This window comes from Sceloporus undulatus, chromosome 5, assembly GCF_019175285.1.
Source record: "Sceloporus undulatus isolate JIND9_A2432 ecotype Alabama chromosome 5, SceUnd_v1.1, whole genome shotgun sequence".
In the NCBI taxonomy this organism is placed as follows: domain Eukaryota; kingdom Metazoa; phylum Chordata; class Lepidosauria; order Squamata; family Phrynosomatidae; genus Sceloporus; species Sceloporus undulatus.
Genome location: NC_056526.1, coordinates 137107135 through 137122090, shown reverse-complemented (window position 1 = coordinate 137122090; position 14956 = coordinate 137107135). Strand labels below are relative to the sequence as shown.

Below are 14956 nucleotides of genomic sequence, written 5' to 3'. Positions count from 1 at the left end.
GATTATGATGTATTGAACATTAAGGATAGACAAACATTGAAGGCCTGAATTGGCTTCTTAATAACTTGACATTATGTGTAGCTATTGCTTTGAATCTGTTTGGACAAACATGCCTGCACTTGGATTTGACAAAATAATAATTAATAATAATAATAATAATAATAATAATAATAATAATAATAAAGATATAGATGACATAGAGTGCTGAACATGACTTGTAGTTGACTTCATTCAGATGCTAACAAGGTGGAACTGATGCTGATCTAAAAAAGGACACTCTATTCATAGTTACCAAAGATATGGAGAAGAGTGGTGGTGGTGGGAAGTGGGGAGAGATTAAAGGGGGATTTATGGGAGCCAAAGCAACCGACACTACACATTAAAACTAAATAGCTAAAACAATCAATTTAAAAAGCATTAATCAATAGTCCTCTTAAAAACATACATTTTGAATTGATAAAAAGACATTAAAACCTATTACATATTAAAAACTCGCATACCTGTTTTATATCCCAAGCAGTTAGAAGCTGAAGACCTGTTTAAATAAGGTCTTTGCCTGCTGGTGAACAGAGAGCAGCTAGGGGACATAGGCCCTGTACAGACCGACCTAAAATGCCAGCTCGGGAGCGAAGTCGGGTATCATGTCCAGATGACACATGCCCTGACTCCACCCCAGGGCGCCATGATGCCATGCACTGCTCCACGTGGCATGCGGCACCATGGCACTCCTCCAGCGCTGCATCCATATGATGCAGCTCCGAAGGAGCACCATTTAGCCACACCCTTTTGAGAGCGCAAAAAGGAGTTGCTTTTCGCAGCTCCTTTTCACACATTCAAAAGGCTGGATTGCGACCATGGCGTGAGGTTGCCGTGGCCTCGATCTGGCGCAAATAGGGGCAGCCTGCAAAGCCCCTAACTGAGCTGCTCTCAATATAAAATTCCATAGTCTGGGAGCAGCCACCAAAGACTGCTGGACTTTGAAGATGAAATTTATTCCAAAGTACTTGGTTCTCAGACCATACATCCACCTGAAGACTGGAGATCTAGCCATAACCTTTGTTGTAAATTCAAAGTTTGCAGGGAGCCCTCAATTGTTAAACAGTTATATCCCCTGCAGTGCATAGCACTATGTGGGCAACTAAAATGCATTATATAGTACCTTTGACAGTAAAGACAACACAATATAGCCTTGCAGATTTTGCATCATAATTGTATATAGCAGAATGTTTAAGTATTTAATTAGTTAGTTTGATCTGAATTTCCGTTCCTACATATATGTCTGTTAAGCTCTGGCAAACTCTCACCTGACTACTGTCAGTATAGCACACTTTGTTTGTTTCTTCTGTAGCCTTCCTTATTTAGTACATGTTTGGGGGGGGGGGATAACTGAAATTAAAGCTTCCTGTAAGTTTTAAAAAATATTTGAAGGTACCATGCATTCTCACCCACCTTATCACTGTTTCTGGTTTCCTCAGTATAAAAGGTTTAGTTTCACAGTGGTAAGACAGTGAAGTTGGTAACAGGGGAATTAAAGCCCATTATCCTTTTAATGGGTTTCCATTAATGCAACTGGAATGCCTCCTAAAACGACTTTCACTTGTAGAATATCCTGCGTAAATTCAGCCTTGAGGACATAGCCCAGCATTAAACATGATGGACCTTAGAACCATTCAGCTTTGTGCTGAATTGTGGCCAATATCAGTAACAGTAAACGTGAGATTTGCTTTGTGCCTTCTAAATCTCTTATGCATGTGTGTGTGTGTGTGTGCGTGCGTGCGCGCATGTCTTCAAGTCACTTGTCAACTTATGATGACCTCATGAATTTCATAAGGTTTTCTTAAGCAAGGAAGATGGTTTTGCCAGTTCTTTATAATCTCTTATAATGTTATTATATTAAAACACACTCATAAGATGGCATCCTGTTGGTGAATAATGATGGTATTACTCACTTTTTTGGTCATTGTGGAGGTCAGAATTTTCTACTAACCATGCAATGACCAAAATCTTTTCCCAAACCCACAGAGTAATTCCTTTGTTCTCAGAGACCTCCAAAAGATCCTGGAGCTCCCATCATATGCCTCTCACTCTGATCCAGGCTGCAGGAAAAGAGCTGATGCTTGTCTCCTGCTCCCTGTTCTCTCCATTGACCAAGAATTGGCTGGATCTGGGGACTGGTAATGAGAAAAAGTGGGCCATGAGGGATTTGAACTAAGAAACTATAATTGCTTATATCTCACAGCTATATCTACTGATGTGGGATTGTGGTCAATTTTTTTTAAAAAATGTATATAAGTATTACTGTTTTATTTTGTTTCTGTTTAAAGCACTTGCCAGTTGTATACAGTATGTGTGCAATTTGTATTGTGCAGTTCTTGATATGGTCAGCTAATAAATGAACTTGTTGTTGTTTGTGTGCAGAAAAGAACAGTATGTTTAAAAGAAATAAACATGTGCCCCATTTCTGGATGCATGTGTTTGTTATATACAGTACATGCAACTTTCTTTTCAATTTTTGTGTACCAATTCTTTTAATATTTGCTGCTCCATTGTAGAATTGACATAGGAGCTTATCACTTTGCTTATAAATTTGGCTTACCTCTTCTGGTTTAAATTTCAATTTGGGTTGCATCCTGATCTTATCAGAAGGTTTTTGCCACCGAATTTTCCATCCAAATAGAGCCCGGGAACACCCCCACTTCCAGGACCTCTCTGACAGCCATTTTCTTAAGCTGGAAAACTCCCAGATCTGAAAAGAATTGAGTGGAGCGCTCCTGGAAGCAGGGGTACACCCGGACTGTATTCAGGTGGCAGCAAATTCTGCGGCAAAAACTTTCCGATAACATCAGGATGCTGACCGAACTGAAATTTAAACTGGGAGAAGTAAGCCAAATTAACGAGCCAAGCAAGAAGCTCCATAGATACACAATTTATCTGGAAACAAAACAAGATGTATTTATTTCTTGAAATGTTAGGAACTGTACTGTATATACAGTATTAGTGCTCTGATATTTGGCCTAGTGTTGCCTTGTGGTTTTGTCTGTAGCAGCATAGTATATCTTGAGAAATATAGCAATTCTTATGTTGATAAATATCTCAAGGAGGATGGTGAATTTGCATAGGTTTTGGGGTGATTTGCAGTGGGTAGAGATTTTGGGGTGATTTGCAGTGAGTAGGGATTTTTCACAACAAAAGAACCGCTCCCTGCCCTGCTGAAATGAAGAAAGCTTAAGATAACCAGGAGAGATTTGAATTGTTTTGGTCTAGTAATTTTCCATATGATAGAGCTGTCAGCTTCATTCTGTTTTGGTATTCAGAATAAATTTCTCTGCCCAGAATTCTTTAAATCTAAATGTATGTATGTTGCATCAGACTCCAGTTGGTGATTCTTGAAATTATAGTAGAAATCAGTGTGACCCTCAAGCCTGAAATCTGCCTGTCTCTTAATTATGATCAATTCCAGGCATGACTCAGGTATGCTGGAAGGGTGTTATTGAATTGCCATTTGGCTTCTGAATAGGGAAAGGATGTCTCATTGTGTCTTTCACCACAGACATTAAAATACAGGGTGTCTGAAAATTACCTTTACAATTTCATTTCTGTACAGAATTGAAATTATAATGATAATTTTCAGTCACCTTGTATCTTCAGCTAGCTCTGGCCATCATCTGGCCAGTTGATCATTCTTCATTTCCAGCTGTGTGAGTGAGCCCTAAATTCTATTTAAACAGAGAGGGAAGGAGTCAGTATTGCCAATTTCTGGGGAATTCCCCAGTTTCCAGGTAATAAAAAAACCCTTTCTGGGGAATTTTCGGGTATTAACAATTTGTGGGGGATTTAAAGGGAATTAAACCTTTCGGTTGGGGAATTAAAAGCCTTTCCATTTATAGGGAATTATTTCACTTCCTGCCTCCCAAAAATGGCTGAAAATGCCTTTCCCGCCCAAAAAATGGCTAACTCGGAAGTCCCCCCCCCCCCAAAAAAAATGGACAACCCAGAAGTCCCCACCTCCTTTTGCCTTCACATAGTGTTTTGTGGTCCCATGACCCAGAAGTCCCGGCCCTGACCCGGATCTCCTGGGGAATTTGGGGGCGTTTCGAGGATTTTCAGGGGGATTTCTTTCAAGGGTGATTGGCAACACTGGAGGGAGCTAAAACTTTTTAAAACAGGAAACCCATTACTCTACAACAATGAAAATACAGTATATAATAATACAACATGTTCAGGATATTCAGTTGGAATCAAGATGAACAGAAATAGTCTAGGATATCAAAGATAGACTTTTCCAAAATGTAGCACATTTTCATTGTTTGAATTGCTCATGGTTCTGGGTGATTGATACCAAAACCACATTCCTGCAGGACTTGCCAGATGTGGATCCAGTCCTGTCAGTTGTGCAACATCACTTATCTACAGTATTAATTATGTAACTGTTCTGCTTAACTCCATCACTGTTGAAATGCCTGTCTGGGATGACTTTGTATATTTAAAGTAGGCCCTGTGTGGAACTGACTGCTGTTTGTTATGCACAAATGAATGAACATAATGAACTGATGATCCATGGTTTCAAGGAATACCTATTGTACATACAAGAGTCATTGTGTTATGGGTCATAGTGCAGGTTAGTGTTTTCTTTTCCAAGGAAGACTTGTGAAGAGCTTTCCTGTCCTTGTTTAATTTACAGTTTGCTTTTTCCAAACAGAAGCCTCCAGCTGAGGTTCTTCACTGGCTTTTCTTCCACAATTTCTTCTAACTGTTACATGTGATAGTCATGCTATATTCAGTGGACCCTGGCCACTTTGTAAAGCATGATCTGTAGTGCATTGTTTATGGCAACGTGCCTTCAGCCTACCACTCTTTTCTGTTTGGTTGTCATCCCACCCGCTCCCATTGTTTGAATGTTATATTGGGTTACCTGGACTGGTTTTCATTATGCACATGCAGGAATTGCTTGACTTCCATTCCTTGGCCCTTTCTCACACTCCAGATGTGGGAAATTTTGTCAATGGAGTGCTTGGAAGCCAGGTGCAAGCATAACTCTTCAAAGCATGTGTTCCCACCTCCTGTCTCTGGTTTAAATTCTCTAGTTCTCTTCCTTTCCCTGTTTTAAATGTGGTTTTGCATTACATCTATACTATCACTGGCTGTAGCTTCATTTAGATATTGCCAGATGTTGTTTGTAAAGCCAGGCAATAGTTTGTTGGTCTGAGCCTGTATCAGCCCGCATATGGCAGTATCGGAAGCCATGGTTAGGATACATGTTTGCAAGCTACAGATTATGTTTGTTGTGACTTGCTGTTATGCCAGTGCTCATTAATTTATTTTTAATATAATTTTATTAATGAATAAACACACTATTAACTAACAGTAATAACATTAGTGAAACTCAATCCACATATTAAAACAAAAAGAGAAGAAAAAAAACCATAATACAAAGTACCACCATCCCACCCACCCATTCACCACCATACATTTTATTTAAAAAAAACCTCTTAGACTTTCAACCCATATAGTACAGAATTGAAGTTCTTTAGAAGTGCACATGCTTTGCCTAGAATTTCACACAGGAAATGTTCTGAGATATTTTTGAATAGTCACTATTTCTTTTTAAAAGAATGATTTCCATAGGCAAAATGGGGTGGAGGGTGGGGGGGTGCCCATTATCCCAGTATTAAGTTCAACTCTTGCACAGCTAGTCACTCAAATCAACTCCCTGGCATTCTTGTAATCCAAATTCCATTTAGAAGGAATAAAGCTCCAAAAAGAATCTTTCATTAAAACATTAATTTAGCATTTATGTGTATTTCTACATATTTTCATTATGACTGTAGTCAGCCAAACAGGTCTGAGGAAATTATTATCTTGGACACAATCCACAAATCCTCAGTAAAATGAATGGGAGCTTTGAAAAGGCTGTCATTTTGTTTCAGTCAGACTCCAATGAATTGCATTCTGCTGGTGAATTATACATAGGTTCCATTACTCAGAGAGTTCTTCCCCCATAAGCATCTTCATCACAAGAGGTTATATATGACAGACTTAATATGGCCTTAACAGAATGGTTTTCGTTAGAGAAGTGGAACGTATGTGGTTTTTAGATTTCATTTGTCAAAAAATCCCAGCCTGCAACAATGGCCAGTGGTAAGGAGCTATGAGTATTGTAGTCCAAAATGTCTGCTGGGCTACAGCTACCACATCACTATTTTAGCCTTTGAAGTTGTTATATATGTAAAATTCTTGACAGTTACCTGGCGAGGAAAGAGAAACCATACTATTTTGGGACATTACAATGAGCCATTGGTATCCGCTGGGGTTTGGTTCCAGGACCCCTTGTAGATACCCAAATCAACTGATGCCCAAGGCCCATTATATACAGTATATCTGTCTGCTAATAGAAAATTCTGTTAGGCATATCACTTTAACACATCCAAGCCACATTTGAGACTCCACTTGCTAGGCAATTTTTAAGCCAAGTTTTTAGAGCTGTCCGATGCACTGTGTGATCATTATTGGGGCGTAGAGAGACAAGCTGTGTCCCTTCTAACCAGGCGCAGAGTTGATGCACATAGGCAGGATGCCTAGAAGAAGATCTGTGAAGAGCAAAGGTTCTGCGAAGCCTCTGAGCTGCACAGCAAATTTCCTCCCATACACAGGCTGCAGCCGTGAGCTCCCAGCTTGACGAAATGAATCTCCGGAGAGCGAGACTTCACTCAACATGAGGGCTTTTAATCTTTGTTGCAAACTATTTACAAAGATTCCACTGAGTATCAGACAGCCATCTTGAATACTCACTACTATACAGTTCAACAAAGTGCTTTGCCAACCATCGACCACAACAACCCAACAACAGAGATAATCACCTTCTCCCTTATATAGGTAGTCTTCTTGGAAGTCATGTGACAGCCATGCCACCAATGAAACCTGGCTGGTTTCATACCCAGTACCTGTTGCATCAGAATACTACCCATGATGCACTGCTGGCTGACCACCTACTGTACATGTTGCATCAGACTTCCCATGATGCACAGCTCACCAAATGCTGACTTATGCACCTGCCACTTGAACTGTAGTAACCTCTGCTCCAGTTACTCCTAGTGGCCACATCCATGTCATTTTCAGACCAGTGTGCCACATGGTCCTGACAATAATTTATGTGTGTGTGTGTATGAGTGTGCGCAACATAAACTTGAAAGGTATGATGTCTATGTAACCATAACTCTTAAAAAATGGCAACAGCATCTGGAACATTCAGACAATTTTGGACTTTTCTACCTCTGCAACATAAAAACAAGAATGATGAATCTTTCAGTACACCTAGGGTTGCCATAGCACGCCCCCCCCCCCCGGGACCAGCACGGTTTTGGGGGGGCCCTCCCGGTCACGGTCCGGTTTGGGCCCCCACCCGTGCCTGGTCCCCTGTTTGGGGGCCCGCTCCGGCCATTGCCGCTGCCGCTAATGCGGCTGCTGCGGCGCCAACCCACCTCCTCCTCGCCTCCAAGGCGAGGGCTTGAACACTGCCCAGCCCAGGCCTCAGTAGGGGTAAGTGGCAGGCGCGCGTGTGCGCGCGCGGAGGGAAGTGGGGCAGGGAAAGCGAGGCCCCATTCCCTTCCCTGGCTTCCTCCCCTGGCGACGGAGAAAGCCAGGCAGAGGTTTGGGGCTTCGCTTCAGCGAGGCCCCACTCCCTTCCCTGGCTTCTTCCGTCGCCGGCAGAGAAAGCCAGGCAGGGGAAAGAGCCTTTCCTCTTTCTCCTACTCCTTCTGCCTCCTCTCCTCCTCCTTTTCTTCCTCCCCTTCTTCCTCTTCTTCTTCCTCCTCCTCTTCTTCTCCATCTCTTCTCCTCCTCCTCCTCCTCTTCCCCTCTTCCTTCCCTTCTTCTTCCTCTCTACTTCCTCCTCTTCTTCTTCTCCTCTTCCTCCCCTTCTTCTTCATCTTTTTCCTCCTCTTCTTCTTCCTCCTCTGCTCCTTCCTCCCCTTCTTCCTCCTTTTCCTCCCCTTCTTCTTCATCTTCCTCCTCCTCCTCTTCTCCTCCTCCTCCTCTTCTTACCCTCTTCCTCCCCTTCTTCTTCCTCTCTACTTCCTCCTCTTCTTCCTCCTCCTTCTTCTCCTCTTCCTCCTCCTCTGCCTTTTCCACTCTTCCTCCTCTTCAATGCCCAAATGTGCTGTTTGGAATGGGGGAGGCAGTTTGGCCAGAAAGGGAAGTCCATTTCTGCCATCTGTCTAGGAACAATGTCAAAATGTCCTCCATTTTGATCATGCCTAAGAAACATGCATTTATATTAACACTTTTTAAAAAAGCATCATTTTTTTTGTGTGTCCTCCATTTTACAAAATATGTCCTACATTTGAAAATTTTGTCCTACTTTTGTCCTACATTTGTCCCAGTTTCGAGGTCCAGAATTATGGCAACCCTAAGTACACCCCATGTAGGGGTAAAATTGATCTTAGCTGGAATTAGGCTTTAGCAGAGATGTAGTGGGTACATGGATGTACACATGCATATCATACCTACTAAGTAGTAAGGTGCATTGTTCTCTGCACAATTACCTAACTCTGTAGTGTGAAAGTGGTTTGTTGTCATTATTAACAGCCCATGAGTTAGCCCTTACTCATGAGACATCTCCAAGCCTCCTTGTCCTCCACTGATCAATTTAAGTCCTGTGGATTCAGGCCCGTGGCCTCCCTGATTGAGTCTATCCATCTGGCATGTGGTCTTCCTCTTTCTGCTCCCTTCTCTAGCATTATTGTCTTCTTTTAGTAAGTGATGCTTCCTTATGATGTGGCCAAAGCCTCAATTTGATCATTTTGGTCTCCAGGGAAGAGTTCAGGCTTGATTTGTTCAAAGACCCATTTGTTTTGCCTTTTTGGCTGTCCACTGTATCCTCAGGGTTCTTCTCTAGCACCACATCTCAAATGAGTTGGTTTTTTCTCCTATCCACTTTCTTCAGTGTCCACCTCTCATCCATACAAGGTGATGGGAAATACAGTGGCTTGGATGATTCTAACTTTAGTGCTCAGTTGTATACCATTACTTTTTAGGATCTTGTTTAGTTCTTTCATGGTTTCCTTCTCATTCCTAATTGTCTTCTTATTTCTAGACTGAAGTCTCTGTTCTGATCAATGTTTGATCCAAGGTATAGAAAATCTTTAACTATTTTAATTTCCTCATTATCTAGGTTGAATTTATATAGATCTTCCATGGTCAGCATTTTTTTATGTTCAGCAGCAAGCCTGCCTTTTCACTTTCTTCTTTGTTCTTAGTAATTGTTCCAAGTCTCTGATGTTTTCTACTAGCAGGGTGTTAATGTCCATTCCTCCTATCCCCATCTATCCTTCTTCTAAGTCTAAATCTGCTGTTCATATGATATTTTCTGCATATAAGTTGAACAGATATAATGATAAAATGCAGCCTTGCCTGACCACTTTGCCAACTGGGAATCATTCTGTTTCTCAGAGTTCTGTTCTAATAGTAGCCTCTTGTCCTAAGTAGAGATTTCTCATCAAGACTATCAAATGTAGTGACACTCCCATGTCTTTTGGAGCAATCTTTTCATGATCCATGCAGTAATATGCTTGTTGTTGTTAACCACACTCAAGTCGATTGCGGGTTCCTTTTGGGGCAGAGGGACACCGCACAGCTTGGCTCCTGCGGCATTCCTCCGCAAGAAAACCAGCCGCCTCCAAGGAGCTATGTACCGGGCTTAAGAAAGATATTTGATGGAATAAATCAATCCTTTAGGCAATACCTGTATGTGTCCATTTTGGTTATTAACCTAGAGTACAGCATTTTAATTTTAATTGGAAGTACATATTAGCAGTATTCTTCTATGGAACAACAAGGATCAAACCACACATTTCCCTTAAGATGTACCAAACAATACTTTGTAAAGAGAATAACTTTTTGGCAGTATAAGTTGCAAATACAGGTGGATGGGGACAGGACCACACCAGAGGCAGAGGGTTAAAGCACATCTCCATAATCGGGTTCTGATCTAAATCAAGTCCTCTACACTTACTTTTGAGAAAAGAAGAAGGTGGGAAATCTGCTAGCTGTCTTTAAAGTTAGCATGCCAAATTCATTATTGTGATAATGTTAATTAATTTTATTACAATATTTTTAAAAAAAATATTGTTTTATTCATTATTAGCTGTTGCTAGCTATTTTTAGTAGCAAACATGACAAAAATAGTTTTTTGTTGGTTTTTTAGGCTGTGTGGTCATGTTCTGGAAGAGTTTATTTCTGACGCTTCACCAGCTGGATGCCAGCCACAGATGCTGGTGAAAGATCAGGAATAAACTGTTTCAGAACACGGCTACATAGCCTGAAAAACCCACCAAAAACTGGATACCGGCAGTGAAAGCCTTCAACTTCACACAACAAAAAATAACAAATAATAATTTTGTTGTCATTAACTGCCCACAAGTTGACTTGTGGCGAACCTGTGAATGTGACTACCCCAAGACCCCCTGTACTCCACTCCTCTGCTCAGATCCTGCAGGTACAAAATTAATGCTCTTCTATCTACCTCTACATAAGGCTTTAACCATGTTCAAGGTTTATAATTACACTAAAAGTAACCATGGTTACCACTAAGCTTTTTTGTCAAGGTTTATAGAATAGCTTCAACTCCTAGTTACAGTGGGATCTATGGTGAGGGTGATACACATGTAATGTTTCACCATGGTTAATGGCACTGGAAGGAAGGCAAGGCATAATCTATGGCGGGTTACAAACCGCCAGAAAGTACGCGCAGAGCGTGTACTAGGGTTAGGAAGGGGCGGTGCTTTCGCACCCCCTTAACCCTAGTACGCGCTCTGCGTGCACAAAATGGCGGTGGCCGTTCCACACGGCCACCGCCATTTTGACAGCTTGGACGCATAGCGTCCAGACGTGTCATGGTGGAAGTGACACCACGAAAGCGCACCTTGCACTTTGCGGCACCACTTCCAGGGCTCAGGAAGGAGCATGATTTCCGCGCTCCTTCCTCGGAGCGTCTGGGAGCCCCACAGTGTGGCAGCTGCGGCTCCCGGATGCTACAAGCGGCGGCGGCGGGAGACCGCCGCAACCCGGCGGTTTGTAACTCGCCAAAATAAGAGAGGTAATAACCTAATGGGAGCAGCTACCCAAATCAACCTCTGTTGATCTAGGTTGTACATCAGTGATTGGTTTGGGAAAAGTTACTTTTTGGGACTATAATTCCAGGTTATGTCCTGTAAGGATGACTGGGGGGGGGGGGTTCCTGGGAATAGTAATTTGTTTTCCAGTCTCTAAAATTAAGACTATCTTATCTGCACTGGACGAAGATGACATTTGTCTCTCTCCCCCTCTCTTTGACACCAAAATGAATTTTCTTCTAATTACTTTCCTTTTCTGTGTTTTTTATTATTATTATTACAGGGACCCCCTAAGAATTCAGCAGTTGCAGAACCAAATCCGACTGGAAAAAGAAGCTTCTCAGCAGCAGCAAGCTGGTTTCCACCAAACTCTGCCCTCATCTCCAACTTTTCCACCTCCACCTTCATTCCAAGAACTTGAGTCCAGCCACTCTGTTGCTTGCACCCCTGTGCAAATGAGTGTTCTCAACTCTCATTCTGCTCCCACCATGCAGTCATCCAGCTCCTTCAACTATGCCCGTCCCAAACAATTCATTGCTGCACAGAACATCAGCCCTGCTTCAAGCTATGTGACACCTTCATCCGGATCTTCCACATCAAGCCTCCCATCCCCTATGTCTCCAACTACTTCACAGAAACAATTTAGCAGAACATCTGTTCCCCCTTTCTCCCAACCATTTTCACCTGAGGGGGAGTACCCATGGTCTCCTTCCCCACCTCCTCCACCACCACCTGTTTTTAGTCCAACTTCCACTTTTTCGGTGGCTGATTCCTTTCCACTGCCACCACCACCTCCACCACCTCTCCCCACCTCTATCCCTTCACCCTCCCGCAGTCTTTCTCCAACATCTAGATTTTCCAACTCTACCCAGTCACCAGCAGCTTTCCTCAGCTCCATGCTACCGTCTCAACCACCTCCAGTCTCTGTTAATGCACTAGGACTTCCAAAGGGTGTCACACCTCCGTAAGTAGAAATAATTGGTAGCCTCCTCAAAAGCTGCATTTCAATCTTTGTTTCACCTTTAAAACCATACTTGTGTTTTTTAATGTCATTAATATAGTATTTCTAATCTTTGGACTGCTGTTCTTCATCTATTTTATTGTTATATGTTACCCTTATTTTGCACTGTGTCAGACCAATTTCCTACTTTTGATCACAGAGGAAGCACACTTATATTTAAAGGAAAAGAAGAATTGGAGTCTGCCAGTAAATCCCAGGCTGGGTCACAAGTGATCACTGTGTGTCTTGTGGCCCAGCGACTATTAGCTTACTACACCTTTTTTTATGGCACTTCCCTCCCATCTGGTTCTGTCCTCCTTCAGTAGCTTTATGGCAACTAATTTGGGACTCACTCAGAACTTGTAAAACTTACTTTTTTGGACTGTCTGAAAGATTCTGGGAGTTTTCATCCTAAAAAAGAACTTTTTTCATTTTCAGGCTTATTGGCCAACTACATCTTCCTGGCCATTATTTTGAAAAAGTCCTGGGTGTGGTCATACATCTAAGTAGGCCCAGTGCCAAGAAACATTCTAAGTGTCAAATCTGAAATCGCCAAAAGCCATTCTGAAATGGCCAGAAGCCATCAGTGAGCAGTATCCTGGGTCAGCTGGTGGAACTTATGGTATCTGTCAGAAATAACAGGGAGGTAGTCAAGCCAGCATGGTGTAGTGGTTTTAGTGTTGGGCTATGACTCTCGAGACCATTGCGCGAATACCTGCTCAGCCATGGAAACTCATTGGGTGACCTTGTGTAAGTGACACTCTCTCAGCCTCAGGATAGCTATAGCAAATCCTCTCTGAAGAAACTTCTCGTGAAAACCCCATGATAGGTCTGCCTTAGGGTCACCATAAGGTAGAAACAGCTTGAAGCACACAGCAACAACAACAACAACAATAACAACAGTCATGTCAATAGTATCATTCCAGTTACCTTTTTTGCAGTTGGGTCAGTTTCTCAGTGCCCTGACCAGAGTTGCACTGACTGTCCCCTCTACTTCTCCTTCAGCCTAGGTCTGCTTCGTTTGCCTGAGAACATTCAGCTCTACATGGAGCCTAATAGATTCCTGAAATAATGTATCCAGTTTTTATATTAAAACAACCAGAATAGCTGCTGCAGATCATAATAGGTTTACGTGGGGGTGTATAAAAATTGGTTGAAAGCTGTAATTCTGAAGAAAGAAAGACACACGCACACACAAAACTGATTAGCTGATATGAGAACCTGGAGACATCACTGGTGTTTTCAGCCAGCTATAGCTGCGGAAACTGACCTGTTTATCCTTCCTTTGTTGCAAGTATGTAACATGTGGCCATGGAACTACATTGCCACCCAAGGGCTGTTTTTGTGGCCTCTCCAGTTGTCCTGGGTCTCTGAACTGCACTTTTTCTAGCCCCCTAAATAGGTGAATTACCTCTCCTGGAAGCTTCCAAGAAGCAGCAATTTACCTTTTAAATAGGTAGCAGGATGCCCACACAAACACCATTTAACACTTTAAAAAAGAAAAAATACACTTTTAAAAAAAAGCCAGAAGTGGACTTTTGGCTACCTCTGCTTTTTTGACAGTCTGTGTGGCCCCCAGAGTGTCCTAGGAACTGAAAATTAGTCCCCAGACCTACCTCAGTTGACAAGCCCTGCTTTATTGCTTACTGCCGCAGTGATTAGAGTGGCTAGATGCAAGAGTTGTGTGGAACAGCTGGGTGGAATGGGGAATTTCAGCAGTTGTAGACTGTGTTCCAAGCTACAGCTAAAGGAATTTCCTCTTCTCCTCAATTATTAAAAGTGCAAGACCCATGTCCTCTTCTGCATCTGGTTCCCCTAAGCCTAAGGAGTAACCATGCATTCCCATGGTTCTCTGGCCAGAGCATTAAAAGGACTGTTTCATGTAGCACTTAATCAAGAACAATATTAAGCATTGTGTGGCACCACTATATTAATTCTAATCAATCTGGCAGTGCCTATCACATGACCAGAACCCATTTGTCATGAGTAAATCCCTGGAACCAAAAGTCCCGTACAGCGTTAATTATATATAAACTTCTTCCATAGCAGTTCTGCTCTTGCAGTTGTTTCCTGTTTAGTGCAGGATTGGCTGGAGAGCCCCTAAATTAGTCTTTCAGCTCATCTTCTGGCAGGGAGATGGTATATGTTACTCCAGGAGTAGAAATGGTGCAATCTTCAAAAATATGAAACTTCCAGCACTCACACAATTTGCAATATGGGCTAGAGGAGATTGGAGATGAATTCAACAGCCTCTGGAGGGCTACACCCACCCCCACCCCCCACCCCCATTTTACTGTTTCCCTCTCCAGGCAGTTTTCTTACTTCATGCCCACTGATTCTTTTTCTGCACATGTCCCTTTCCCATGCCTGGATTATGAAGCAAATATGTTCAGCAACTGCAGTTTTAGTTCATAGCTTGTAGTTCCACCTCATACAGCTGCCCATACAAGGCCACTTCCTTTCAATAGCTATTGCTGATTTTTAGGAAACTGAAAACAACTGGCAGTAAATACAGGGACCTAAGAAGGAAAACATCAACTTGCAGTAACCCTTGCCATAGTTCCCATGTCAAGGGTCACTGATGTCTGCCATGTCTGTGTCAGTTCCAGTAACATAAACAGAGTATGGAAACATTCTCATTTTGGACTACAGTTGCCAGAATTTGCAGGCAAGGTTAAGTCATTCCAACTGCCAAGCACTGTGAATTTTTCCAAAATGAGGAACAGTCATACAGTTATAATAACTCTAGTTATAACTGTAGTTATGGGGGAAAGGGGGTCAGATCCCATACAAAATACAAAAGACCTCCATCTTGAGGGGAGAGAAGCAGGCAAGAAACAACAGGCCT

The 14956-nt window shown here is 42.3% G+C and overlaps 1 protein-coding gene across 7 annotated transcripts in view; it reads left to right on the top strand.

The window, feature by feature from the left end:
* Nucleotides 1-14956, top strand: part of PALLD (palladin, cytoskeletal associated protein) — a 304050-nt gene that overhangs the window by 219975 nt on the left and 69119 nt on the right. For all 7 annotated transcript variants that reach the window (XM_042468271.1, XM_042468270.1, XM_042468272.1 and 4 more), the window contains one exon: nt 11392-12072. In XM_042468271.1, the coding sequence (XP_042324205.1) occupies nt 11392-12072 (681 nt within the window). The remainder of the gene's footprint in view (nt 1-11391; nt 12073-14956) is intronic.